The 27,395-nt window shown below is 40.3% G+C and overlaps 3 protein-coding genes across 3 annotated transcripts; all 3 read left to right on the top strand.

Annotated features, from left to right (window-relative positions):
• The first annotated feature begins 644 nt into the window (after positions 1-644).
• On the top strand, positions 645-1,586 carry LOC138768654 (olfactory receptor 10A3-like). The gene has a single exon (XM_069946607.1). The coding sequence runs from the start codon at positions 645-647 to the stop codon at positions 1,584-1,586; it is 942 nt and encodes a 313-aa protein (XP_069802708.1).
• Positions 1,587-15,836: 14,250 nt separating this feature from the next.
• On the top strand, positions 15,837-16,760 carry LOC138768656 (olfactory receptor 5A2-like). The gene has a single exon (XM_069946608.1). It carries the CDS (start codon positions 15,837-15,839, stop codon positions 16,758-16,760), a length of 924 nt encoding a protein of 307 aa, XP_069802709.1.
• A 3,460-nt stretch (positions 16,761-20,220) lies between these two features.
• On the top strand, positions 20,221-21,153 carry LOC138768657 (olfactory receptor 5V1-like). The gene has a single exon (XM_069946609.1). It carries the CDS (start codon positions 20,221-20,223, stop codon positions 21,151-21,153), a length of 933 nt encoding a protein of 310 aa, XP_069802710.1.
• Positions 21,154-27,395: the final 6,242 nt, after the last annotated feature.

Below are 27,395 nucleotides of genomic sequence, written 5' to 3' on the forward strand. Positions count from 1 at the left end.
TATAAAAAGAATTTTCAAGTTCAAAACAAAACCTGATTTTTTTAATTATTTTTATTTTCAACCCTTGGTCTTGCTAAAAGAATGGGGTAAAGGTTCACTGAGAGAAAATTCAAGAGAAATAAAATAAATGTTCACCAGTTGTTGGAAAGAGTGAACAAAAAAAAGTGGTGATATTGTCTCAAAAAGTTAGGAAAAAACTTCTTTAATTTATTAGATCATTCTTTTGTCATTCATGGTACCTCTTGAAGACTATTTGCCTCTCTGCTCATAGTGAACTGGAAACATTGCAAATGGAAGCCATGTTGAAATTACTTCTTTCAAAGAGGCTCTACCTACAACCATCAGCACATTGACATGGATTTTTTTATTATTATTATAGCCTTATGGCCTAAAACACCAAGTTTTTGCTTATCAGCATTTCATCTAATAGTTTGAGCCTGGGTCATCTGAAGTTCAACCAGGACTTGGGGGGGAGGGCGTATATAACATAAGAGGGCGTATATAACATAACCAGACATAAATCTGTTAGTAGCGCCATAAATGTGTAGTTTACTTATTTGATTGTTGAAAAAATTTCTTAAGGGACCAGACTCATGACAGATCATCTTAGTTACATAATTCATAGATTATCATGGATCATTGATATGAGTAGAGGGAATTATACAATGGTAACAGAATTTATTCTTGTAGGATTTTCTGATGTTCCAGCACTGCAGTATTTTCTGTTTGCAATCTTTCTTTGTATCTTTATTATATCTCTGTCTGCACATATGTTTCTCATTGTCCTCTATAGATTTAGTACAAACCTTCATACCCCCATGTATTTTTTTCTTGCCAACTTTTCCTTGTTGGAAATATGTTACATATCAACAGTTACACCCAAAATGCTGGTAAACCTCCTATCGGGTGATAAAATCATCACATTCCATGGCTGTGCCTCACAAATGTATTGCTTCCTACTACTTGGAAGTACAGAATGTTATATGCTGGTAGCCATGGGTTATGACAGATATAACGCTATATGTCACCCATTAACATATAACAGCATTGTGAACACAGGGACTTGTCTTAAGCTTATTGTGGGCTCATGGATCATTGGTTTCATGGTTGCCACAATACAGACTTCTATTACATTCTCCTTACCCTTCTGCGGACCTAATAAAATCAACCATTTCTACTGTGACATTCCGCCTATTATGGCCTTGGCTTGTACTGACACACAGTTTAATGAAATTGCCACTTTTATCATTGTCATATGTCTGATTGTAGGTGCTTTCATGTTAACGGTTATCACATATGTAAAGATTATTTGGACAATTGTAAAGCACCATTCCGCAACAGGGACCATGAAAGCTTTCTCCACCTGCACATCTCATATTATAGTTGTGACTATATTCTTTGGATCTGGTAGTGTAATGTACCTGAGGCCCAAGTCAAGTTATGGTACAAATGTGGACAAGTTTATGTCGCTCATGTATACTATCATTGCACCATTGTTAACTCCCTTTATATACAGTTTAAGAAATACTGACGTAAAATTTGCTGTGAAAAAACTTATTTGCAATTTGAAAAATGCTCAGCTATAATATGTTGTAATTTACAACATGTAAGGCATATAAATATTCTCCATATGACATCACATCTAAAGTTGCATCCATTTGTAAACTCTGTGCGATTACCCTGCCTGTGATTCTATTCTTGAATCAGAAAAAAATTTGTGACAATAAGGTAAAATTAAAGGATAACAAAATACATCAAGTGCAAGAATCACAAAAAAGCACAATAACTTAGAAGAGGAATAACAGAGGAGACAAATAAGCCAAGTACCTAGAAACCTCAAAGAAGAAAATAAAGAACACAAAGGCTATGTTCACACTACATTATTTTTTAGTAAAGAACGGATGCTGGTGGCAATGGAATCAGCGTCCGTTGTTTACAGCAGGGGTGGCATTGCATTGAACGGACATTAAAATAATATACGTCTATTATTTCCAGACACTGTCCACCGAACATTGTTCACACAACGTAAAGTCAGCCGGCTTCTGCACTTTTCATTAAGGTGAATGGTTAATTGATTTGCGGGCAAACCCAAGTCAATTGTAAAAGAACAACATTCCTGCAGTCAATACAGAGGTGTCGGCTGCAGGAACGTAAATGTAGCCTGGCCGCCGGCAGATTAACAGAGTCTGTTGCTATGAAGGAGTATAGGGGTGTGGAGTAGAGATGAGCAAACTTTTCAAAACTCTGAAGCAAAATTTGATGTTGAAAACTTTTCTTAATCCAGTGAAATAATATAATTTATATTATTTTAGGGGATTAAGCAACTGCATACAGTTAGTTTTCTGTATGCCAGGTTTACATAGACATGACCTACGTGTATGCCAATTGCTTTCTTCCCCGCCAGTTTGTTTTGTGTATATTTATTTATGAAAGCATTTTCGTTTTCAAATGGTGCTGTTTTTAATTTCCTACAGCAACATTGAAATGAAAACATGCTGGCGTAATGAGTCCATAAAGGTTCAGTAAAATCAATTTATGTTTGTTGTCCCCAGGGGGTGCTCAGAGTCTTCAGGGGGCACAAGACACAAAACAGCATTCCAGCATTACAGGAGATGTGTGTTCATCCTCGATGTCTCTGGAGTCCTGGTCTGGATGCATGATGGAAGGAGATGGAAAGGCTAGTAGCTTATTACACCAACTGTTTGCTTTGTGTTTGTTGGTGCAGAAGGCTGTCAGACTTTCTCTCGCATTGCACATCCAGAAACATCGAGGATGAATGCGCATCTCCTGTAATGCTGGAAAGGTGCAATGTTGGAATGCAAACATGCTGTAATAAGTAAATATAAACACGGGGTATGCAACAATACACAAGGATTGCATTTATTGCTTTCTGTCTACCGCCCTACCCGTGCCTTACGCTCCTCTAACGACTTAAGACTAACAACCACCTTAATCCGCACCTCTCAGTCCCGTCTCCAAGACTTCACCCGAGCTGCACCAATTCGATGGAATGCATTACCCAAGACTGTTACACTTACCTCCAATACCCAAAACTTCAAACGTGCCCTCAAAACCCATCTGTTCAAACAGGCTTACCGGGTTCCCTAAATTGATCCCCCCCCCCCCCCCCCCAATACATACGCCAGGCATTTAAGCACTTAGACCTCTAGCAGGCAGGCATTGGTTGGTGACTGGTTTACCCACCTTTACCTGCACTGCCTTATTTATAAAGATAGCCAGACCATGCTAAAAAGGAAGGACTTTGCCCCTCTGCCATGTTGTCTCGCACCCCCTCCTGATAGTCTGTAAGTTAATGCATGCGAGCAGGGCCTTCACTCCTCAGGTATGGATTATTATATGTAGATCTTTGTATATCTGATTTCTGTCTATGTATGTACCCCCAGAATTGTAAAGTAATGCAGAATCTGTTGGCGCTATATAAATAAAAATTATTATTATTATTTATTGAGTGCAGAAAAGCATAATAAAAAAATAGCAATGATCTGAAGATTTTCTAAATGCACTGTTTAATGGACAGGTCTATACTAATCTTCTATAAAGGGAAACAATCAGCAGGCTCATACATACAAACCTTCTGATAGCTACCTGTACAGGCAAGGCCACAGTCATCTGAGGGGCCCTTTTTGAAAAATTCTCATCTAACTTGAAAGAGATAATCTTTGTAGAGTCAAGTTTTTTTTCTAGTGCTTTATGGTCTTGGGGTCCAAAAACTTATTGACAGATAGTCTATGAAACAGGTAAGATGAAGGTCCATCCAAAGAGGAGCATAAGGGAATTTGTGGGGTAGGATTAATCTAGTTTTTATGGGCATTGACGCAAAATATCACCACTGTGCATATGGGAAAAAGGGAGAAATCTTTTAAGTTTTATACCTATAAAGGGTGTTAGTCAATCCTTAATACAAGCCAGCGAGTGTACAGTAAACAAGGTGCCACCATTACTTTAGTCAGCATCAAGCTACTAGTAGGCATAGCCGACTTGGTAGGCAAAATAATAGTTACAAAAAGTCTGGGCTGCTAGATGATTCCGGTCTTTAGGGGCTTGGAGAGAGACAGACTGAATCTAGGAGGTTTCCCTTGCCAGTGAAAGGTGAGAAGAGCACTGCCCACCTGTTCTAAAAAAGACATGGGACAATCATTTTCACAATATTAATATGTCCCAAGAGGGAAAAGAAGTGAGGACCGTTTTTTTTTCTTTTTCTTTTACTTAACCCCTTCGTGCTGCAGCTAGTTTGGGCCTTAATGACCAGGTTAATTTTTCAAAATCTGACCTGTCTCACTTTATGCTCTTATAGCTCAGTGATGCTTTAACGTATGCTAGCGATTCTGAGATTGTTTTTTTTCATCACATATGGCACTTTATGTTAGTGGCAAAATTTGGTCACTACTTTGTGTGTTTTTTGTGAAAAACATCAAAATATCATGGAAAAATTAAAAAAAAATTGCATTTTATGAACTTTGAAATTCTCTTCTTCTAAAAAAAGAACGTCGTAGCACATAAATTAGTTATTAAGTCACATTACCAATATGTCTTCTTTATTCTGGCAAAATTTGGTAAACATATTTAACTTTTTTAGGGTGTTATGGGGCTTAGAAATTTATCAGCAAATTATCACATTTTCGTGAAAGTTTCCAAAACTGATTTTTTTAGGGACCAGTTCTTTTTTTAAATGGATTTAGAAGTCTGGTATCCTGAAAACCCCCATAAGTGACCCCATTTTGGAAACTACACACCTTAAAGAATTAATCTAGGGGTATAATGAGCATTTGAATCCTACAGGGGCTGGTGGAAAGTTTTCACAATTAGGCAGTAAAAAAATAGAAAATTAAAATGTTCCAATAATATATACGTTTAGATTAAAGTTTCTCGTGTTCAAAAGGAACATAAGAGAAAAAGCACCCCAAAATTTGTAACACAGGTTCTCTTGAGTACAACGGTACCCCATATGTGGGCGTAAACCACTGTATGGGCACACAGGAGGGCTCAGAAGGAAGGGAGCGCCAATTAGCTTTTCCAATGCAGATTTTGCTGAAGAAGTTTCTGAGCGCCAGGTGTGTTTGCAGTGCCCCTGTAGTGCCATCAGAGTAAAATCTTGCCATAAGTCACCCCATTTTGGAAAGTGCACCCCATTTTGGGGTGTAATAAGCATTTTGACCCCACAGATATTAGAGGAAAGTATTCAAAATTAGACAGTGAAAATGAAAAACTCAAATTTTTCCAATATTATGTTCTTTTAGTTTAAAATTTCTTAATTTTATGAGAAACAAGAGAAAAAAAGTACCCCAAAATTTGTAACGCAGGTTCTCTTGAGTGAAAATGTACCTCATATGTGGGCATAAACCACTGCATGGGCACACAGGAGGGCTCAGAAGGAAAGGAGCGCCAATTAGCTTTTTCAATGCAGATTTTGCTGAAGAAGTTTCCGAGCGCCAGGTGCGTTTGCAGTGCCCCTGTAGTGTCAGCAGAGTAAAATCTCCCAATAGGTCACTCCATTTTGGAAAGTACACCCCTCAAAGAATTCATTTTGGGGGTGTTGAGTATTTTGACCCCACAGGTATTAGAGGAAAGTATTCAAAAGTAGACAGTAAAAATGAAAAACTCGAATTTTTCCAATAATATGTTCCTTTAGTTTGAAATTTCTCAATTTCTCGAGGAACAGGAGAGAAATGTCACCTTAATATATGTAACGCAGGTTCTCCTGAGTAGAAAGGTACCTCATATGTGGGCATAAACCACTGCATGGGCACACAGCTGGGCTCAGAGGGGAAGGAACACCAATTAGCATTTTCAGTGCAGATTTTTCTGAAGAAGTTTCTGAGCGCCAGGTGCAATTGCAGTGCCCCTGTAGTGTCAGCAGAATAGATTCCCCACAAAAGTCACCCCATTTTGGAAAGTGCACCCCTCAAAGAATTCATCTTGGGGTGTGGTGACCATTTTTACCCCACAGGTATTAGAGAAAAGTATTCAAAATTGGCCAGTAAAAATGAAAAACTCGAATTTTTTCAATGATATGTTGGTTTAGTTTGAAATTTCTCAATTTGACGAGGAACAGGAGAGAAAACGTACCCCTAAATCTGTAACGCAGGTTCTTCTGAGTAAAACGGTACCTCATATGTTGGCATAGACCACTGTATGGGCACACAGCAGGGCTCAGAAGGGAAGGAGTGCTAATTTACTGGAGTAAAACCGCAGCTAGTAATCGTTATTAGAATAGCCCAGTTACTAAAATAAAAAAAATAAAAAAATGAGATTACAGGTAATGTGGGGTGGTTACGGACAGTCTGGGGTTGTTATGGGCAACCTGAGGTGGTTACAGGTAATCTGGGGTGGTTACGGACAACATGGGGTGGTCACGGGCAACCTGGGGTGGTTACAGGCAACGTAGGGTGGTTACGGGCAATGTGTGGTGGTTACGGACAACGTGTGGTGGTTACGGGCAACCTGCAGTGCTTACAGACAATCTGGGGTGGTTACGGGCAACGTGGGGTGGTTACGGGCAATGTGGGGTGGTTACGGATAAACTGAAGTGCTTATAGGTAATCTCGGGTGAATACCTGTAATCTGGCATGGTTACCACAATCTGGAGGGGGTCATTGGCAATTTGGGGTGGTCAGAGGCAACGTGCAGTGGTCAGAGGCAACCTGCGGTGGTCAGAGGCAACCTGCGGTGGTCAGAGGCGACGTGGCGTGGTCAGAGGCGACGTGGCATGGTCAGAGGCAACGTGGCGTGGTCAGAGGTGATGTGGCGTGGTCAGAGGCGACGTGCGGTTGTCAGAGGCGACGTGCGGTGGTCAGAGGCGACGTGCGGTGGTCACGGGCAACCTGCTGTTGTTATGGCAACCTGGGGTGGTTACAGGCAATATGGGGTGGTTACGGGCAACGTGGGCTGGTGACGGGCAACCTGCTGTGCTTACAGACAATCTGGGGTGGTTACGGGCAACGTGGAGTGGTTACGGGCAACCTGCAGTGCTTACAGACAATCTGGGGTGGATACGGGCAACGTGGGGTGGTTACGGGCAACCTGCAGTACTTACAGATAATCTGGGGTGGTTACGGGCAATGTGGGGTGGTTACAGGCAATGTGGGGTGGTTACGGATAAACTGAAGTTCTTATAGGCAATCTGGGGTAGGTACCTGTAATCTGGCATGGGCACCGCAATCTGGAGGGGGTCATTGGCAATTTGGGGTGGTCAGAGGCGATGTGGCGTGGTCAGAGGCGATGTGGCGTGGTCAGAGGCGACGTGGCATGGTCAGAGGCGACATGTGGTGGTCAGAGGCAGCGTGGCGTGGTCAGAGGCGACGTGTGGTGGTCAGAGGCAAGGTGCGGTGGTCAGAGGCATCGTGGCATGGTCAGAGGCAATGTGCGGTGGTTACGTGCAATCTGGGGGGTTACATGTAATCTGGCGTGATTACGGGCAACCTTGGGGGTTATGTGCAACCAGGAAAGGGTTACAGACAATCTGGGATTGTTACTGATAAACTGAAGTGCTTATAGGTAATCTGGAGGGGGTCACTGGCAATTTGGGGTGGTTACCGGCAAAGTGCGGTGGTTACGGGCAAAGTGCGGTGGTTACGGGCAACGTGCAGTGGTTACGGGCAACGTGCGGTTGTTATGGGCAATGTGCAGTGGTTACGGGTAATCTGGGGGGGTTAGGGGTAATTTGGGAGTAAACTGCAATTATTACTATAATAAAAAGTGTGTGTTTTATTTTTTTGTAAGTTTGTCACTTTTTGTACTTTATACATTCATTTTCACTGTATTACTATGATTACTGTGATATTTTCTATCACAGTAATCATAGTTCAAATTTTCAGAGTTGGCTGGTTGTGGAGCGCATGCGCACTTCATAACCAGCCAGGACACCGAGGAGGAAGGAGCTCCAGGATCAGGTAACGTATATGGGGGATGGGGGGGGACAGGACACATCACTTTTTATCCAATCATTTATGGTGACAGGAGAAAAAAAGTGCCGGGATGCACGTGGCACAAGCGATCAACGGTATATAGTATATAGCGCTGATCGCTTGTACCGGGACCCCACAGGGGGGTCCCCGATCACTGCCCCATGCTCTCCGCTACCTCCGGTGGCGGAGAGCATGGGGCTTTCATTCATTTTAACTTTTCCATCGCTGTGAGCAGACATTAGTCTGTTCACATCGATGGCGGCAGCCATCTTGGAAATGATGGCCGCCGGGGGAGGGGGGTTAGTGATCGCCCTACTAGGGGGGGCTGATCTAAGGTCTGGGGGACACTTATTTCATCTCCCCCCACCGTAGATTCACGGCAGGGGGAGATGAAAGGCGGCAGCGGCACCGGTAATCCCCTTTACCGACGGCCGCCGCTATAACGTTAATAGCGGCGATCATCGGTACGGGGGGGGGCGGGATGGACCCCACACACTGCCCCAACCCCTCAGCTACCTCCGTCCCGGCCCCGCTATCTTATTCTCTGCCATTGCCGTAATAAATCGATCCTGCTCAAAGTTGGTCAGGGTTGGTTGCACTGGAGGCTCCTCCACTTTTAACCCTAATAAACACTTTCCCCAATCTGTGGTCAAAGTATCTTACCAGTGGAATCTCTTGTAGGTAACCTTCCCTTCACTTAAAAAGTAGATATACTGTAGCAGCTATTTCAATATCTGACCTCTTTATTAGTAGTAAAACAAACACTCCATAGTCCACCTACATGCTTTAGGCCAGATGGCCCTTAATCATGACTTTCCCTTCAAGCCACTGTCTGTGCTTCATTAACCCCTTGAAGACAGAGCCCTTTGAGGCGCAAAAAAACAGGTCAAATTAATGCAATGTTCCTCCCTGCCTTCTAAGAACCATAGCGCTTTTATTTTTCCACCTATAGAGCTGGTTGGGGTGTCATTATTTGCGCCATGATCTCTAGTTTTTATTAATATCATATTGGTGTAACAGAAAAATTTTGATAGCTTTTTATTATTTTTTTTGTGATAAATAATTTAATAAAATCAGCAATCCTGGTGCATTCACCATGCGGGAACAATAATGTTATATTTTAATAGATCGGACAATTTCGCACACTACGATATGTAATATGTTTATTTATTTATTTTCCGTATTTTTCGCTTTATAAGACGCACTTTTTAGCAAGAAAATATCTTGCTAAAAAGTGCCTCGTCTTATATACAGGAAACAGGGCAGCCTGACACAGTCAGACTACCCTGACACCTTCCCTGATGGTCTGAAAGGCTGCATCAGCTGTGCAGTCCTCTCCCTTCTGTCGGTACTGATCAGTAAGATCAGTAACCGGCAGGAGAGAAATCGGGAGGGGATATACACGGCAACCTGCTGAAGGACCTTCGGTGATGTCACAGTCATGTGATTAGTCACATGACTGTGACATCAGCAAAGGTCCTTCATCTCACATTCCCACAGGTCCTACATTAAAGTACAGAGCAGCAGAGGTATGTGTGTTACCCTGTGTGTTTGTTGATATACAGTAACATTTTGTGTGCTTGAGGATATGTTTGTACAGCTGAGTGTGTGTGATACAGCTGAGTGTATGGTGTAGCAGAGCTGAAGGTGGAGCTAAACTGAGAGTGTATGGTGTAGCAGAGCTGAGTGTGTGTTGTGCATGCAGCTGTGTATGTGTAGGTACAAGGCACTGTCATTTGAATAAACTTTGACCCCTTCACTGCATTATCCCCTTCATGACCTTACACCACCAGGGAAGTTTAATTAGCATAAAATATATTTTTCCTGTTTTCAGTGGTCCAAATCAGGGGTGCGTCTTATAGACAGGTATGTCTTATAAAGCGAAAAATATGGTATTTAAATTTTCATTTTTATAATGGGCAAGGGGGGCTTTTTAACTTTTATTTGGCGGGGGGGGGGGGGGTTATAAGGGTTTTTTTAAATACTTGTATAAAACTTTTTTATTACCCTTTTTTCACTTTTATCACTGTAAAATATGCAATCATTAGATTGCATATATTGATCTATGCTATGCCATAGCAAAGCATAGATCAGTGTTATCGGCAATCTGTGTACAGAGCCTGACTGAGTGCAGACTCTATACATGGATCGCCCATTCGACAGGGCAGAGGAAAGGAGTTTACCCCTGCCTGTCCGGAACATGCGATCGGGACCCCCACAGCACAGCTGTGGGGGTCCCAATCACTCAGTGACAGATGCTTGATCTGTCACTGAGCACCTTAAACGCCGTGATCACTGTAGATCATGGCGTTTAAGGGGTTAATGAGAGTCTGCTGCGGGATCACAGCTGACTCTCATTACCTGCGGCCCCGAACTTTGATGTGAGCGGGACCAGTGGCGTAGCGACCGCGGTCGCAGCGGTCGTCACTGCACGGCCCTCCTCCCATTCCCCCTTGTGACCGCAAGCAGTTTTGCTTGCGATCACAAGAGGGAGGCTGGGACGGGCCCCCGGCTGACGCGCGGCTCCCGTCTCTGTCTGCTCCCGTCCCCGGCAGTACATGCATCACTGAGGTCAGTGTGCGCAGGGGAAGTACTTCCGGCGCAGGGTGCGTCAATAACAAGCTCCCCCGTGCCGGAAGCAACATCCCTGGTGCGCACAGAACTCACTGATGCATGTACTGCCGGGGACGGGAGCGGACAGAGCCGGAAGCCGCGCATCAGCCGACAGCCAGACCGGACTACAGGAGGAGAGAGACACGGCGGGGGAGCGAGTTGTCAGGTGAGTTGTGTTGTTGCTTTTTTTTTTTTTTTTTTTTGCACAGACATGGGGAACCATCTATACTGGGGATACAGGGGGGGAACATCTGTATGGGGGATAAATGGGGGACTATTAGGGGGATACATGGGGGGACCATCTATATGGGGGATACATGGGGGACTATTAGGGGGATACAGGGGGGACCATCTATATGGGGGATACATGGGGGACTATTAGGGGGATACAGGGGGGCATCTATATGGGGGATACATGATGGATGGACTATTAGGGGGATCAAGGGGGGACAATCTATATGGCGGATACATGGGGGACTATTAGGGGGATACAGGGGGGACCATCTATAAGGAGGATACAAGGGGGGGACCATGTACACTGGGGATACAGGGAGGACCATCTATAAGGGGGATACATGGGGGACTATTAGGGGGATACAGGGAGGACCATCTATAAGGGGGATACATGGGGGACTATTAGGGGGATACAGCGGGGACCATCTATAAGGGGGATATAAGGGGGGACCATCAATACTGGGGATACAGGGAGGACCATCTATAAGGGGGATACATGGGGGACCATCTGTACTGGGGATACAGGGAGGACCATCTATAAGGGGGATACATGGGGAATATCTATAAGGGAGATACAGGGGGGACCGTCTATAAGGGGGATACATGGGGGACCATCTATAAGGGGGATACAGGGGGGACCATCTATAAGGGGGATACATGGGGGACCATCTCTATGGGGGACCATCTATATGGGGGATACAGGGGGGACCATCTATGTGGGGGATACAGGGGGGACCATCTATATGGGGGATACATGGGGGGCATCTATAAGGGAGTTAACATGGGGGCCATCTATAAAAGGGATAACATGGGGGGCCATCTATCTGGGTGACAACACAGGGGGGCATCTATAAGGGGGACTACACAGGGAGTGTATGCAATAGGGCATGTACTATAGTGGCTACACAGAGGGGGCATATACCATAAGGGGGGTCACAGAGTCAGCCTTCACACTAAATGAGAGTGTAAAGGGGCCAATACAGATGTGCAGTTTGTAGAGATATAAGGATGGTTACAGAGTGAGGAGCCTAATATGTTTGTCTGGCAGATTCTGTGGATTCGTTGTTCGGAGAAGTTCTCATAACTGCCCAGGACAGATGGAGAAGATGAAAAGGGAAGAACTCCGATCAGAGAAGATGTCCCCTGTGAGTCACTAAATATATCTGCACTGTGATGTATATGGAGTAGAGAACCTGTGTGTAGCTGCGTCCATCTCTATATGACTGGATGAGGTTATAGTGATCTGTGTACAGTGGATGTTTTTCAGTAGTAGCCGTGGTGTTAGTCACTATGTGGCAGTATTAGTCAGTATGTGGTGGTATTAGTCAGTATGTGGTGGTATTTGTTACTTGTAATCTGGTACTGTGTTTTATTGGATTTATTATACTGGATTTGGACAGTAATAATATGGTGGTAATGGTAGTGGTTGTGGTGTGATGGTTATATTTCCCCCTTGTGTACTGGTATTAATGGCAATATTGGTCTCAGTATACAGGATTTGGTTAGTGACAGTATGGCGGTAATATGTATGGTGACAATATTTCCTATATACTGGTATTATTGGTAATATCAGTATTGAGAATATATATATATATATATATATATATATGGGGGGAGGCCAAGTTGACTTCTTGCACTAGGGCCCAGGAGACATTATCTCTCACATCATTAACCCCGTAACAGCAGGAACGTATATATACAGATTGCTGACGTGAAGGGGTTGTTAAGGCTCAGAAAATGACTGCGGTTTGATAAGCCAAGCTATTAAAATTTCCAAGAAGGAGATGTTTACTGTAGACAGCTTTTTTTGAACTCTAGAAAAATGTTTCTAGTAAATTGTCACCTAATGTATATCAGTAACATTTTATACATGATGTATTATACTTTACAATAGATAATGTTAAATCTCGATAACTCTGGAGACCTTCTAATACCAATTTGGCGCACAGAAGTAAACATTAGTGTCAGTAACCTCTAGTGAAAATAATGAAGATGAATAAACATAATTAACATTATTTGCTTGTCTCTATATATATTGTTCCGGTTTTGTATAAGTGAAAATAATTTGCTAAATATCTCAAGGTTGGAGAGACGTTACCTTATTTTCTTTTATTTAGAAAATTCATCTTCAAGCTGTTTAGCACAAATGTCAGATGATTATTACTTTATATTGCCTTGCAAAGTATTCACCCTTACTTGTTTTTTTCTGTTTGTTGCCTTACAACCTAGAAATAAATTACATTTTGGCAGGTTTTGACCATATCGATTTATACAATAGGCTGAACACTTGGGAGGCAAAATATTTTTACTGTGACAAAAACAAAAAAGTTTCCTGAGGTATGTATCTATTAACTTCAAGCAAATCTAGACACTGGTATTCTTGCCCATTTTAGTAGTCAAAGCTGGTCAAATATCTTCAAGTTAGATGAGTTATGTTGGTGTACAGAAGTCTTTAAGTCATTACAGATTTTGTATGCCCTGATGAGACAAACTTGAGGCACAGTTTGAAAAAAAGTTTTCTCCAAAGTGACTACATTCTGCATAGTCCTTTCCCTAGTTGAATTTTTTTTGTTTTAGCCCCGTTTTTAGCTCAGTTAGTACTTATTTTATTGTTATTCAGCTTTAGGCTATGTTCACACAACGTCAAAAATATTAAAAAGGCGGACGATTTTCGTATTTAAAATAACGTCCGTTTTTGCCGAAATTTAACTGACTGCAATGCAATGCATTGAAGTCAATGGAAAGACGGACGTCCGATGCACACAGCGTATTGAGTAACAGATGTTTTTGCCGTGGGCGTCAAAAAAATGAACAAGAACATTATTTTCGGACGTCTTTTGCAAACAGCGGACTTTTTTTATTTGTAGTTCACCACAGTTTTCCTTTTGTCACCGTTCTGTCTCCATTTTTACTATTCAATTCAATGGACTTTTCAATTAAGCCACATCCAAAGTCCAATTAGTAATTCCAAACTAGAATAATGTACAAACACCCGTCAGTGCACTAAGGGGAGGCCAGGCTGCTAAATAACGTCTGTTATTTTAGACTCAAAATAACGGACGTCATTTTAAACGGAGCTGAAAAAACGTTGTGTGAACATAGCCTAAAGGAGACAAATGAAATGTACACTACCGTTCAAAAGTTTGGGGTCACCAGAACAATTTTGTGTTTTCCATGATAAGTCACACTTCTTCACCACCATACGTTGTGAAATTAATAGAAAATAGAGTCAAGACATTGACAAGGTTAGAAATAATGATTTGTATTTGAAATAACATTGTTTTTACATCACACTTTGCTTTCGCCAAAGAATCCACCTTTTGCAGCAATTCCAGCATTGCACACCTTTGGCATTCTAGCTATTAATCTGTTGAGGTAAGCTGGAGAAATTGCCCCCCACACTTCTAGAAGCAGCTCCCACACGTTGGATTGGTTGGATGGGCACTTCTGGCGTACCATACGGTCCAGCTGCTCCCACAACAGCTCAATGGGGTTCAGATCTGGTGACTGCGCTGGCCACTTCATTACCTATGATAGAATACCAGCTGCTGCTTCTGCTGTAAATAGTTCTTGCACAATTTGGAGGTGTGTTTAGGGTCATTGTCCTGTTGTAGGATGAAATTGGCTCCAATCAAGCGCTGTCCACTGGGTATGGCATGGCGGTGCAAAATTGAGTGATAGCCTTCCTTATTCACAATCCTTTTTACCTTGTCCAAATCTCCCACCTTACCAGCACCAAAGCAACCCGTGACCATCACATTACCTCCACCATGCTTTACAGATGGCGTCAGGCATTCTTTCAGCATCTTTTCATTTGTTCTGCGTCTCACAAACGTTCTTCTTTGTGATCCAAACACCTCAAACTTTTTTTCCAGTATCCCTCTGTTTCAGAGAGACAAATATTTTCGGTTATGGCGACAGTGGACGTTTCGACCCTGTCCAGGGTCTTTTTCAACGTCGCTTGGTGTGTTGATGGGAGATGCGCTCCTGGCGCTGGTCTGTGGCGTATCAAGTGCAGTGTACACAGCGGGCCAGTGTTCGGCTATGTTCACACAACGTTTTTTTCAGCTCCGTTTAAAATGATGTCCACTATTTTGAGTCTTAAATAACGGACGTTTTTCAAAGCCTGGCATCCCCTTAGTGCAATGACGGGTGTTTGCACATTATTTTAGTTTGGAGTTACTAATTGCCCTTTGGTTGTGGCTTAATTGAAAAACCCATTGAATTTAATAGTAAAAACAGAGAAAGAACGGTGACAATAGAAGAACTGTGTGTAAACAACTAATAAAAAATGTCCGCTATTTGCAAAAAACGTCCGAAAATAATGTTCATGTTCATTATTTTGACGTCCGCGGCAAAAACATCCGTTTTTCAATGCATTGTGTGCGTAGGACGTCTGTCTTCCCATTGACTTCAATGCAATTGCATTGAAGTCAGTTAAATTGCTGCAAAAACTGACTTTTTTTTAAATAGCGAAATCGGACAGTTTTTCTCCATTTTTGACGTTGTGTGAACATAGCCTTCCTGTCTCGGCCAGAGATGTTAGCAGAGAGCACTGTGTCAGACTCAAAATAAAACATTTCCTGCAGGACATATAGTAGCTAATAAGTATGGGAAGACTTGAGATTTTTTAATAGAAGTAAATTTCAAATGTAAATAACTTTCTGCTATCAGTTGATTTGAAAGAAAAAGATTTTCACAGGACAACTCCTTTATATCAGCTGGTTTATGGGTTTAAGTGGTGCTTTCTCTTGTTTAATATATATTTTTTTCCATTAATTTTTTCCATTAATATTATAATCAATTATATGTGGGGTTGCCCACATTTACAATTTTTTGTAAGACTACAGCAATGTTTCAGATAAAATGCTCATACGGATTTGCATTTGTTCCAGAGTTATCTTAATTTCACCAAGGACTTGGAGGCATATTCCATAACCAGACGTAAATCTATTAGTAGTGCCAAAAATGTGGAGTTTACATATTTGATTGTTGAAAAGATCTCTGAGACCAGACTCAGATTGTCTTAGTTACATAATTCATAGATTATCATTGATCACTGATATGAATAAAGGGAATCATACAACAGTAACAGAATTTATTCTTGTAGGATTTTCTGATGTTCCGGAATTGCAGTATTTTCTGTTTGCAATCTTTCTTTGTATCTTTATTATGTCTCTGTTTGCACATATGTTTCTCATAGTCCTCTATAGATTCAATACAAACCTTTATACTCCCATGTATTTTTTTCTTGCCAACTTCTCATTGTTGGAAATATGTTACATATCAACAGTTACACCAAAAATGCTGGTAAACCTCCTATCGGGTGATAAAACCATCACATTCCATGGCTGTGCCGCACAAATGTATTGTTTCCTAGTACTAGCTAGTACAGAATGTTATATGCTGGCAGCCATGTCTTATGATAGATATAATGCTATATGTCACCCATTATTATATAACAGCATTGTGAATACAGGGACTTGTCTTAAGCTTATTGTGGGCTCATGGATCATTGGTTTCATGGTTGCCACAATACAGACTTTTCTTACGTTCTCCTTACCCTTCTGCGGACCTAATAAAATCAACCATTTCTACTGTGACATTCCGCCTATTATGGCCTTGGCTTGTACTGACACACAGTTTAATGAAATTGCCACTTTTATGATTGTCCTTTGTGTGGTTGTAGGTGCTTTCATGTTAACGGTTATTACATATGTACAGATCATTTGGACGATTGTAAAACACCATTCCGCGACCGGATCTAAGAAAGCTTTCTCCACCTGCGCCTCTCATCTTATAGTTGTGACTATATTCTTTGGATCTGGTAGTGTAATGTACCTGAGGCCCAAGACAAGTTATGGTACAGATGTGGACAAGTTTATGTCGCTCATGTATACTATCATTGCACCATTGCTAAATCCCTTTATATACAGTTTAAGAAATAATGACGTAAAATTTGCTGTGAAAAAAATGTTTTGTAATTAGAATGCATCATAATTTTCAAAGTTTTCATTATGTAAAGCATATAAATTTTCTCCATATGACTCAACATCCAGTTGAGTCAATTTGTAAATTCTGTGCCATTAAACTGCCTGTGAGTGGTTTCATTCTTGACCCGAAAAAAAAACAACATAATAAAGTGTAAATCAAATGCAAGAAGCCAAGTACCTAGAATCCTAGAAAAGAACAAGAAACACTATGGCTAGATTCACACAACATTATTTTTCAGAAAAGAATAGACGCTGATTGCAATTAAATCAACGCCCGTTCTCTTCTGCCACGACAGCATTGCACTGAATTCAATGCAATGCTGCCCCCTGAGTGCCAACAGCTTTATTTTAATGTCCATTCATTAGAACGAGTATTAAAATAATGAACATGCCTATTATTTCCGGACACTGTTAACCGAACTGCGTCCTGAAAAAATAGTTGTTCACACAATGTAAAGTACGGCCAGCGACCGTGTTTTACATTGCAGTCAATAGTTAATTGAACTGCAGGTGCCCCCAGTTAATATTTCTGCAGCCAATACAGCAGTATCCGCTGCAGGAACATGCCGAGCATCCAGCAGTATAAAACTGTCCGTTGCTGTTATACTATGTGTAAACACATAGCCAAATAATGCAACAATAACTGCATAATAGAGGGAAAAAAAGAAATTGCAAAAAAAAAAAAGAAAAGAAATTAATGAGAAAAGATTACAAATATATAAGGAAAAAAAGGAAAGTAAGGAGCAGGGAAAGGAAAATTAAAGGAATTGGAGAACTTTTATTTCTTAACACTTCATGACCATGGGTCACTGAAACCTCAATGCCCAGGTCAGTTTTGGACATCATAATGTTGATGATGTTTTTGACATCATCATGATGTACATAGCTCTGCCCCCTCTCCTCTGTCCCCTGCCGCTGTTAGAATCTTGTTACAGTGACAGGGGAGAGAGGGGAGGGGGCAGAGCTCACGGCAGGACGCGGGCCTTACCTCCCTTCCCCGCTGGCCTCTGTAGCTAGGAACCGGAAGCCTGAGGATTTCAGTTTCCATGGCTACCATTGGGGCTATGCTGATTCTTTTGCTAACTTCCAGAAAACTGGCAATTTAGTCTATGATACCATATTAAAGAAATGCTATTGGCACTGTGGTCCTTTTTTCAAAACGTCACCTGGTTCCTGCGCTCGGCACCATTCTCTTATTATGCACCAGTCCGGCTCTATGCACTGGAGGTATGATGATAGGGGAGGGGATATTGTTATATTGGGGGCACCAGGCCCGCCTCCAGTGCATAGAGCCAGGCCAGTGCACAAGAAGAGAACAGCGCCAAGCATTGGAATAAGGCAGTGTTTTGAAAAAAGGATAGGACTGGGTAAAGTAAAAAGAATTCCTTTCCATAATGGTCATTCGCTTAAATACACACCAGTGCAATGTTTCACCTTGAAAAAGGCCACACTTAGAGGCAAAACATTACACTTGTCTATATTAACCTCTAACTTCCCACTGGAAGTCTCATTTCTGTTCCATTACAGCTTTTACTGTACATCTAATAAATGCCAAGAGGGGGAAATATCCTTCTAGTGATATTTAATTATTCCCTATTTTCTTTTTAACGAATGCAGAAGTTAAATAGATCCCTTGTGGACTTTGCCCCTGAGGTGCACTCTATGATATATAACATGATGTAGGTATTGTCAGCCATAGTGCTTTCCGCCTTTACTTGTGGTGCCTGTATTTAAAAAAACAAACAAACACATTTTAAATAAGATCTTAAACGTAAGTAGCTGGTTTTAATATTTTCATGCAAAATTTTTCTAACTTATTCAACACTTGAACATCTGCTCAAAATGATCAATTTGGGTGATATTCAAAGATTCATATACAGTATGTCAACATTCGACTGCTACGACTGCAATTTTTTTCATGAAAACATTAGCATTTTAACTTTGTTTTTTACTTGATCGCCACATTGGTCCTGTCCTGCTCCTGATACACCTTGCAAACAACAGATTTTCCTACTAGAAGCTTACATGAAAGGCTTCCCATGTAATGCATGGACCACTCAAGTCTGCCAGAGCAAGAACTGCTGCTTGTCTCTGGTGACTCCAGAATGGGAGATCTTTCTCTTTGACCTTAATAGAACACATGGATAGTTTTTTGTGGACTATCCCTTTAATTATTTTCTGCAATATATTAAGCTAAGCTATATTGAGAATTAACTGTTGATGACTGCAGGTGGAACGTAATTGTTCAAATGACCAGGTGGCCTATTGAGTTTATTAGACCAAATGTAGTAACTAATGAGTGAAAAAGAAAAAAAACCTAAGTCTATTAAAGTACCCCCTGAGGAATCGCTAGGGGGAAACATGTTGGAATCTGGGGTGAAGATCATGGTCGCATCTAGATATTATCTGTTTTATTTATTTCTTGCCTTCCTGCGAAGACTTTTAATTCAGCAGTTTTGCATATATATATATATATATATATATATATATATATATATATGGTCCACATAGTCCATATATATTTGATATGTTTTTATGTAAGAAGTAACTGCTGTTTTATATTGCTATTTGCTGTTTAATAAGGCAATAAACTTTTTTGCAAACGTGCACTTTATAAAAGGTATTGGGGAACATTTATGAAGTCCGGCGTATTTTACGCCGGGCTTTCAAATGTCCCCGCAGCTCCGGAGATCAGGGGATTTATGTAGAGGCTCAGAGCTGGCATAGGTTTCAGTATAATTTTCCACCAGAAAAATGATAAATGCGGCACACGCAGTGGCCGCGCCCCCTCTGTGTGCTGCCGCACCCCTCCGTAATGCCCCCTCTCCACCTCACTGGCGAATGTGGTGCAGATGCGAAAAATACCATTTGCAAATATTTTTACGCCGATCTGCCCCATCTGCGCCTAAAAAAGGCATTTACGCCTTTTCATACATTTCCCCCATTGTGTATACATAGTACTTTATAATTTTCAATTGTCAATTATATACTGTATGTGACTCCTGATGCTATTTACTAATCCCTTTTACATGCCTGTGACCTCCATCTCACATATGGTGTGGTTTTTAATTGTTCTTAGTGTGGATAGTTTGTTTATCATGAATTAAGTTCACTGTCTGTTGATATATATATTTTTTTAGATAATTTATTCGTGTTTACTATTAAAACCAATGGTCGGCAATATATATGAGCATACCTTTTTTTACTGTACATGGGCAGTATGTGGGCAGCGTGTCCAGATTAATTTGATTTGTATATGAAGAATCTGTTACATTTTAGTTGAAATATCACAATGACCGTCATCATACTGTACACCACCAACAACAGCTTATAGAAGTCATCGCCTTTGTTCGCCTGTATATGCTTATCTGAAGAGACTCCATGCAACCACTCTCATTCATACAAACATAAGACTGAAGTCACAATATGTTCTCATCTCATCCATGTAAAATAAGATGAAGAACCTCAACAAGACCACCGTGCAGGAATTCATTCTTGCTGGCCTCTCAGAAAAAACTAATCTGAATCTCTTCCTTTTTGTTGTATTTTTATTGGTTTATATAGTGACTATACTTGGAAATGTGTCCATTATTATTGCATATATACATAGTCCCAACCTTCACACACCTATGTATTTCCTTCTAGCCAACTTCTCCTTCCTAGAAATATGTTACGTCTCAGACACTTGCCCCAAACTATTGTCCAACTCATTGACAGACCACAAGTCCATCTCTTTCTATGGCTGTGTCTCACAAATGTACTGTGGATGGCTTTTTGCTGGCGCTGAGTTTTACATTCTTGCCACCATGGCCTATGATCGATATAGTGCCATCTGTCGACCACTGCTTTACAACATGATAATGAATAAGGTATCTTGTATAAAGCTTATAGGTGTCTCATGGGCCATTGGTGCCCTCAATTCTGCAATACACACATCTCTTACCTTTACATTACCATTTTGTGGAAATCAAGTAAATCACTATTACTGTGATATTCCACCTCTATTCAAGATAGCATGCGTGGATACTAAGGCTAATGAAATCACCCTTTTTATTTTAAGTGGATGTGTTACTCTTAGCTCATTTACATTAACACTGGTCTCATATGTCAAAATCATCTCAACTATTCTGAAAATCAAGACGGTTACAGGAAGAAGGAAGGCTTTTTCAACGTGCACCTCCCACTTGATGTCCGTTTCTGTGTTCTATGGCTCGATTATTTCTGTATATTTAAAGCCAAAGTCAAAGAATTACACAGAACAAGACAAAGTGGCATCAGTCCTGTACACAGTCATAGCACCCCTGCTAAACCCTTTTATATATAGTATACGAAATAAGGAAATGAAAGGCGCTCTTCAAAAATTATTGTATGGGGTAAAAAAGTTGTAACATCTATTCAAACTATTATATCAAAAAGAATTAGATGAGGCATCACCACACCTATTTTGATCACTGTGCATTATCCATTTAAGTAAAAAAGAGTAAAGTGTAAAATTAAATTGTGCGAATTACTCCTCCTTGAGGCCTTCTCTTTTATCCTTCGGTGATCAACCAAATTTTGACTATATGACCAAGCAATTTTCTTGATCTTTTTTAACTAACTTCCAAGAGCACTAACTTAATTGTTACATTCACATATCCATATGAAAGCTTGTTTTTTGTGGGGTAAATTAGACATTTTATTGACACCATTTGGGGGTCTGTATAATTTTATTAGATTTTATTAACTCTTTATATATAATCTTGTAATGATGATTTCACCATATTGAGAATACATCAATATGGTGAAAGTAACATAATAACTTTATTTTTTTTCAGCCTATGCACATGTAGGCCTCGCTCTCACGCTGTATACGCTGTAAGTAACGGACGTTGTTGAAGATTGCAATACCAGCTGCTATTTATTAAAAGGGCGAATTCACATAGTTTCCTATGGAATCCGGCTGAAGTGTATACACACTGTATATACTCAGGCCGAGATTCCATGAGGCCACCCGAAAAACTGACATGTCAATTTTGTACGGCCGCTATTCATTGATTAGCACCCACACAAAATTGACCGCGCAGACAATGTAAAGTACGGCTCCGGAGGAGCTTGACATTGTCTGTTATGATTAATTGGAACATGGGCACACCTAAATGTGCCCGCATTTCAATTCAAAAGAAGTTATGTTCATTTTGTTCACAGAACAACCGCGGTCTTACAGCGTCTGAACATGGCCTCCTACTGTAAATGCCATATTAGAATAGATAGATAGATTTTTCTTATTGCACCAGTGATTTAAAAAATATGATATGTACTAGAAATATTTCAAAGATTGTGAACACCAGCAATGTCTAGAATTATTACAGCTAAGCACTTTTCTCCCTGTTTCACTGCAAATGAAGACCTTTTAAAGAAGACATCTTCTGCCAGAAGGAGTGAGTAGAGAACGCATTAAGTAAGCCTTTTTCCTAACTGGTTTTATCAATCTTAGGGATCTGAGGACTCCAACCGATCAAAACTTCTGAAAAGTCTTTAAGACATGTCAATAGTCTTTTAAATGACAGCATCTATTTTCATTTTACTACTACTGGCACAATAAAAATACTTTTTCTAAAAATAAAGAACAAATAATGTCAACACATTCGGAGATTTATCATTTTCTTTCTTTCTTTCTTTCTTTCTTTCTTTCTTTTTTTCTTTCTTCCCATGCAGTTAGTTTTAGAATCACTGGTCCGGTAAGGCCATTAGGAGCTCTTGGGGCGCGGCAACTGCCCCCTGAGTGCTGATCTGCCCCAACTGGCCCACTCCATTGATAATTATTAGAAGGGACAGGAAGGCCACGGGTGGATCGCCACTCTTGGGGTGGATAAGTGCTCCAAATGGTGCTCCAGTGCTCCTAACAGCCTTACCAGACCGAGGATTAAACTACTAATGTGAAGGTGGCCACGAAGGTGATGTTACTTTGGATAAAAACACTGTAATTCTTAAAATGTTTTGAGCCTTGTAACTGCTTCTGCAAGAAGAAGAGGAATGCTGGCAGAAGGCCTATGAGCACAGAACGTTGAACCTACATGGCAGCCACAATACAGACCCAAGAGAAAGACATTGTTTTATAAACAATATGTATTAACAACACGTTGTAGCAGCTTGTTTTAATTTTTTTAAAGGGGTAGTGCGGCAATTTATTTTTTCTGCTTAATTAACACACATTACAAAGCTATATAGCTATATCTGGCCCCACTCACAATGCACTCAACCTACATTACTACATCAGTAGTTCATACAATGCCCTGCAAGCAACAGACCTCTATGGCCATTCCTTATCTAGCACCAAGAAGTTAGAAGATTCACCTTAACAGCTCACTGACCTTTCCATTATGACCAACCCATTATTTAACTCATTCTGACCCATGACATGTGTTGAGTGTGTCTGTGTAGCAAATGAAGTACCAACAAAAACTACAGCTTACCTTGCAAAACATGAGCTTTCAAACAACTTCATAGGCAGAAAAATTAAAAACATAGGGGGACATTTATCAAGAGTTTTGTGCCTAATTTTCGGTGAATAATTGCATTTTTTACCCATTTTTGGTGTAAGTTCTATTTATGATCCAGTATTTGACAGGTGAATATTTTTAGATGCTTTTTTTTTTTTAATCTGCCTGTTTTGAGTATTCACTCAAAAGTTCGCATAATCTGGGATTAGCACCCAATTTATCATTTGCGACTTTTAAAAAATCACACAAAGAAGGAATGGACATGGTCCTTGAATGAAACCCTATTAGGAGACCCTTCCAACATATCTCTCTTAAAAGACAGACTCACTGAATATTTTAAAAATAACAACACGCCGGAGGTTCCCACACCCATTATTTGGGAAGCCCATAAATCGTTCATAAGGGGCGAACTAATAGCCCTAGGTTCCAGAGTTAAAAAAAAGAGAATCGCACGTATAGAAGAGATAACTAGCAAAATCTCCAATTTGGAAAACAAACGCAAAACAAATGCTGATGCACAAGTAAAAGATAACCTATTTAAGTTAAGAATGGAACTTAAGGATTTGCTAAACATACAAGCAGCTAAAGCACTACAAAGATGTAGGTATAAACACTACGCACATGGAGACAAAGGCTCAAAAATTATGACAGCTTTGATTAAACAAAGGAAAGAAAAATCCTTCATATATAAAATCACTAATGATAGTGGCAAAATAGTAAGAGACACCCCAAGCATAGCGAAAACTTTTTGTTCCTTCTATGAGAAACTATATAATATCCCTCAAACACAAAATACCAACCCCAACTACAAATCACAACTACTAAAAGACTTCCTACAACAGATAAAACTCCCTAATGTATCGGAACATGACAAACTATCACTTATAGACCCAATTACAACAGACGAGTTAGACAGAGTACTGACCTCAATCCCGGGGGGCAAGAGTCCAGGTCCTGATGGTCTATCCATAGCTTATTATAAAAAATTTAAGGGCATACTTATCCCACAATTTACAAATCTCTGTAATGATATGTTAGCTGGAGGTAAATTCCCAAAACAAATGTTAGAAGCTTACGTAACAATACTACCCAAAGAGGGAAAAGATCTCACACACTGCGGAAGTTATAGACCCATCTCATTACTCAACTCAGACTTGAAGTGGTGGGCAAAACTTCTAGCCATTAGGATGAAAAAATGTATTCCCTATCTAACTACTGAAGAGCAAACTGGCTTTGTTATGGGCAGGGAAGGCAAATTCAACACATCTAGAGTACTTAACGGAATTCACTACGCTAAAAGATCTAACACTCCCCTAATCCTTCTCGGCACGGATGCCGAGAAGGCCTTCGACAGGGTAGCTTGGGACTTTCTAATAGACACCTTGAAACTATTTGGATTCCCTTCACAATTCATATTTGCTGTTATGTCCCTATACACCGTCCCTACAGCTAGAATCAGAGTAAATGACACACTATCTGATCCTTTTCTGATCAGAAATGGAACAAGACAGGGCTGCCCCCTATCCCCAACTCTATTTATTTTAACTATGGAAATCCTGCTACAAAAAATTAAACAAACACCTCTCATTAAGGGAATTAGAATTGGCTCCTCTGTCCACACCACAGCTGCCTTTGCAGACGATTTATTATTATTCGTTACAAACCCAAAACAATCTCTCCCCACAATACTCAGAATATTTAAAGACTATGGTACCATATCCAATTTTAAAACTAATTATACTAAATCCGAAGCTTTAAATATCTCAGTACCTCACGCTCAAATCACGGAACTAAAAAAATTAGCCCCCTTTTCCTGGCCAGGTACGGCAATTAAATATCTAGGCATACTTGTCCCAAACGACCTGAGTAAACTTTATGACTTGAATTATAAACCCCAGCTAACCAAGATTTCCAAACAACTTGAGTCTTTAAAAATCCCCTTTGTGTCATGGCTAGGAAGGAAAAACTTGATTAAAACATATATCCTCCCGCAAGTGTTATACCTCTTACAGACTGTCCCAATTAAACTCCCGGCAGCGTTCTTCACTAAATGGAGATCAATTTGTAATAGATTTATTTGGCAAAACTCAAGACCCCGAATAGCATTTACACACATGAGACAGCAAAAATCACTAGGTGGCTGTGGCCTCCCCGATTTAAGGACATATTATCGGGCAATCCACTTGGCGAGATGGTTATCTCTGACTTCAACTAAGATATCCCCTTTATTTGTACAGTTAGAAAAACATATATTAGGTAGAGATAGCCTAATTTGCCTATGGACAAAATGCAAATACACAGATAAATGGGTCGGCCCCCTATTGAAGGGAACCCTTGATGTGTGGCAAAACTACTTTTATAAAACATTAGCAACAAAAGACCCACCACCACACATGCCATTAGGGTTATTACCTTCCTTCCTGTATGGACCTAAAACATCTCTGACATCTCCCTGGTCGAATCTACTGCACCTGACTATATACCCACACATTAGAACAACCGTAAACATACCAGATCTGGAGGATTTATATAATAACACCTCGATGGGTAGTGCCAGATCCACCAATAATGAGATATTTCAAAGCGAATGTAAGAGATTCCTAAAAGAATTTCCTTCCTATAGAGAATCTTCATGGCTAGAAAACTACCTGAACATGGATAGACTTCCTAAAGGTTTAATTTCTAAATTATATAATGGCCTTTTAACTAAGGAGGCAGACTCCACTCCACCTTTCATTGGTGCTTGGGAAAGGGAGCTTAATACTTCATTTTCTCACACTACAACCTTGCAAATCTTCAGAAACTCCCACGGTTTCTCGAGATGTGTTAAGATACAAGAAAACTCTTATAAATTACTTACCAGATGGTACAGAACACCTTATCTTCTGAAAAAAATGAATATACTTAAAACAGACACCTGCTGGAGATGCAATTCAGGTTCAGGTACGCTTTCTCATATATGGCTTAATTGCCCTAAGCTAACAAATTTTTGGCAAACAATCACCCGACAAATATTGATAATCTGTGGAAGCGATATACCCTTAGACCCATTACTAATACTCCTATGGGTCCCCAATCAGAGGTTTACGCCATCTAAAAACCACCTACCAACTCTATTACTGACAGCTGCAAAACTGCTAATCCCACTGCACTGGAGAGAGGATATTTCACCCACCCTAAAAGAGTGGATTGAAAAAGTTCAACTCATAGCAAGATTAGAAGAGCTATGCAGTTGGGAATCTGGCACACATGAGAAATATCTAACTCTATGGGAACCGTGGAACATATATTATAAAAAATATCTACAAACCTCCACCCCTACCTAGACAGTACTTAGTATTGAGAGCCAACAATTATTCTTTTCTCTCTATTTTATGCCATATGGTCATTCCACTATAGTACAAAACGTAAGGCCTTTCGGTACACACTTATTTCATTTCATTCTTACTCAAATATTTTCATATGTTATGTTAATTTGTATTATTACACTTTTCCTGCTTTTTCCCAACCGGTCACTTTTAATTACATCATCTGGAACGTTGGGAATACATATGATCTCTGTAAATTTTCTTTAAGTACATGTATCATAACTTGTTATAGCAGAAAAATTTTAAAAAACTGAGGTCACTATGTATCAAATTGATTGTATCTCTGAGCAAGGAACTGCGTATTCCCTAATGCTTATTGTATATGCTTAAACTGACCTTTTCAATAAAATAAGTTTGGAGAAAAAAAAAAAAAAAATCACACAAACAGGTGCAGGCTTACGTCTGGTCAGTGCCAGGTGAATAAAACCGCACATTTTTTTTTTTCATATTTGGGCCTTTTAGTGATCCACACATTTGCATAATTGCAATTTGAATTATTATAATTTTTTTAACCATAAATCTTTTTTTTCTGGCTTTGTTATATACTGAATGGTAAAATAAAGGATACCAATAGAAAGTCAAAAAATAAGCTTCAGTGGAAAAATACAAAGGTTATGGGTAGAGATGAGCGAACCTCGAGCATGCTCGAGTCGATCGAAACCCGAACTTTCGGCATTTGATTAGCGGTGGCTGCTGAAGTTGGATAAAGCCCTAAGTCTATGTGGAAAATGTGGATATAATCATTGGCTGTATCCATGTTTTCCAGACAACCTTAGAGCT

Source organism: Dendropsophus ebraccatus, chromosome 12 (genome assembly GCF_027789765.1).
Source record: "Dendropsophus ebraccatus isolate aDenEbr1 chromosome 12, aDenEbr1.pat, whole genome shotgun sequence".
NCBI lineage: Eukaryota > Metazoa > Chordata > Amphibia > Anura > Hylidae > Dendropsophus > Dendropsophus ebraccatus.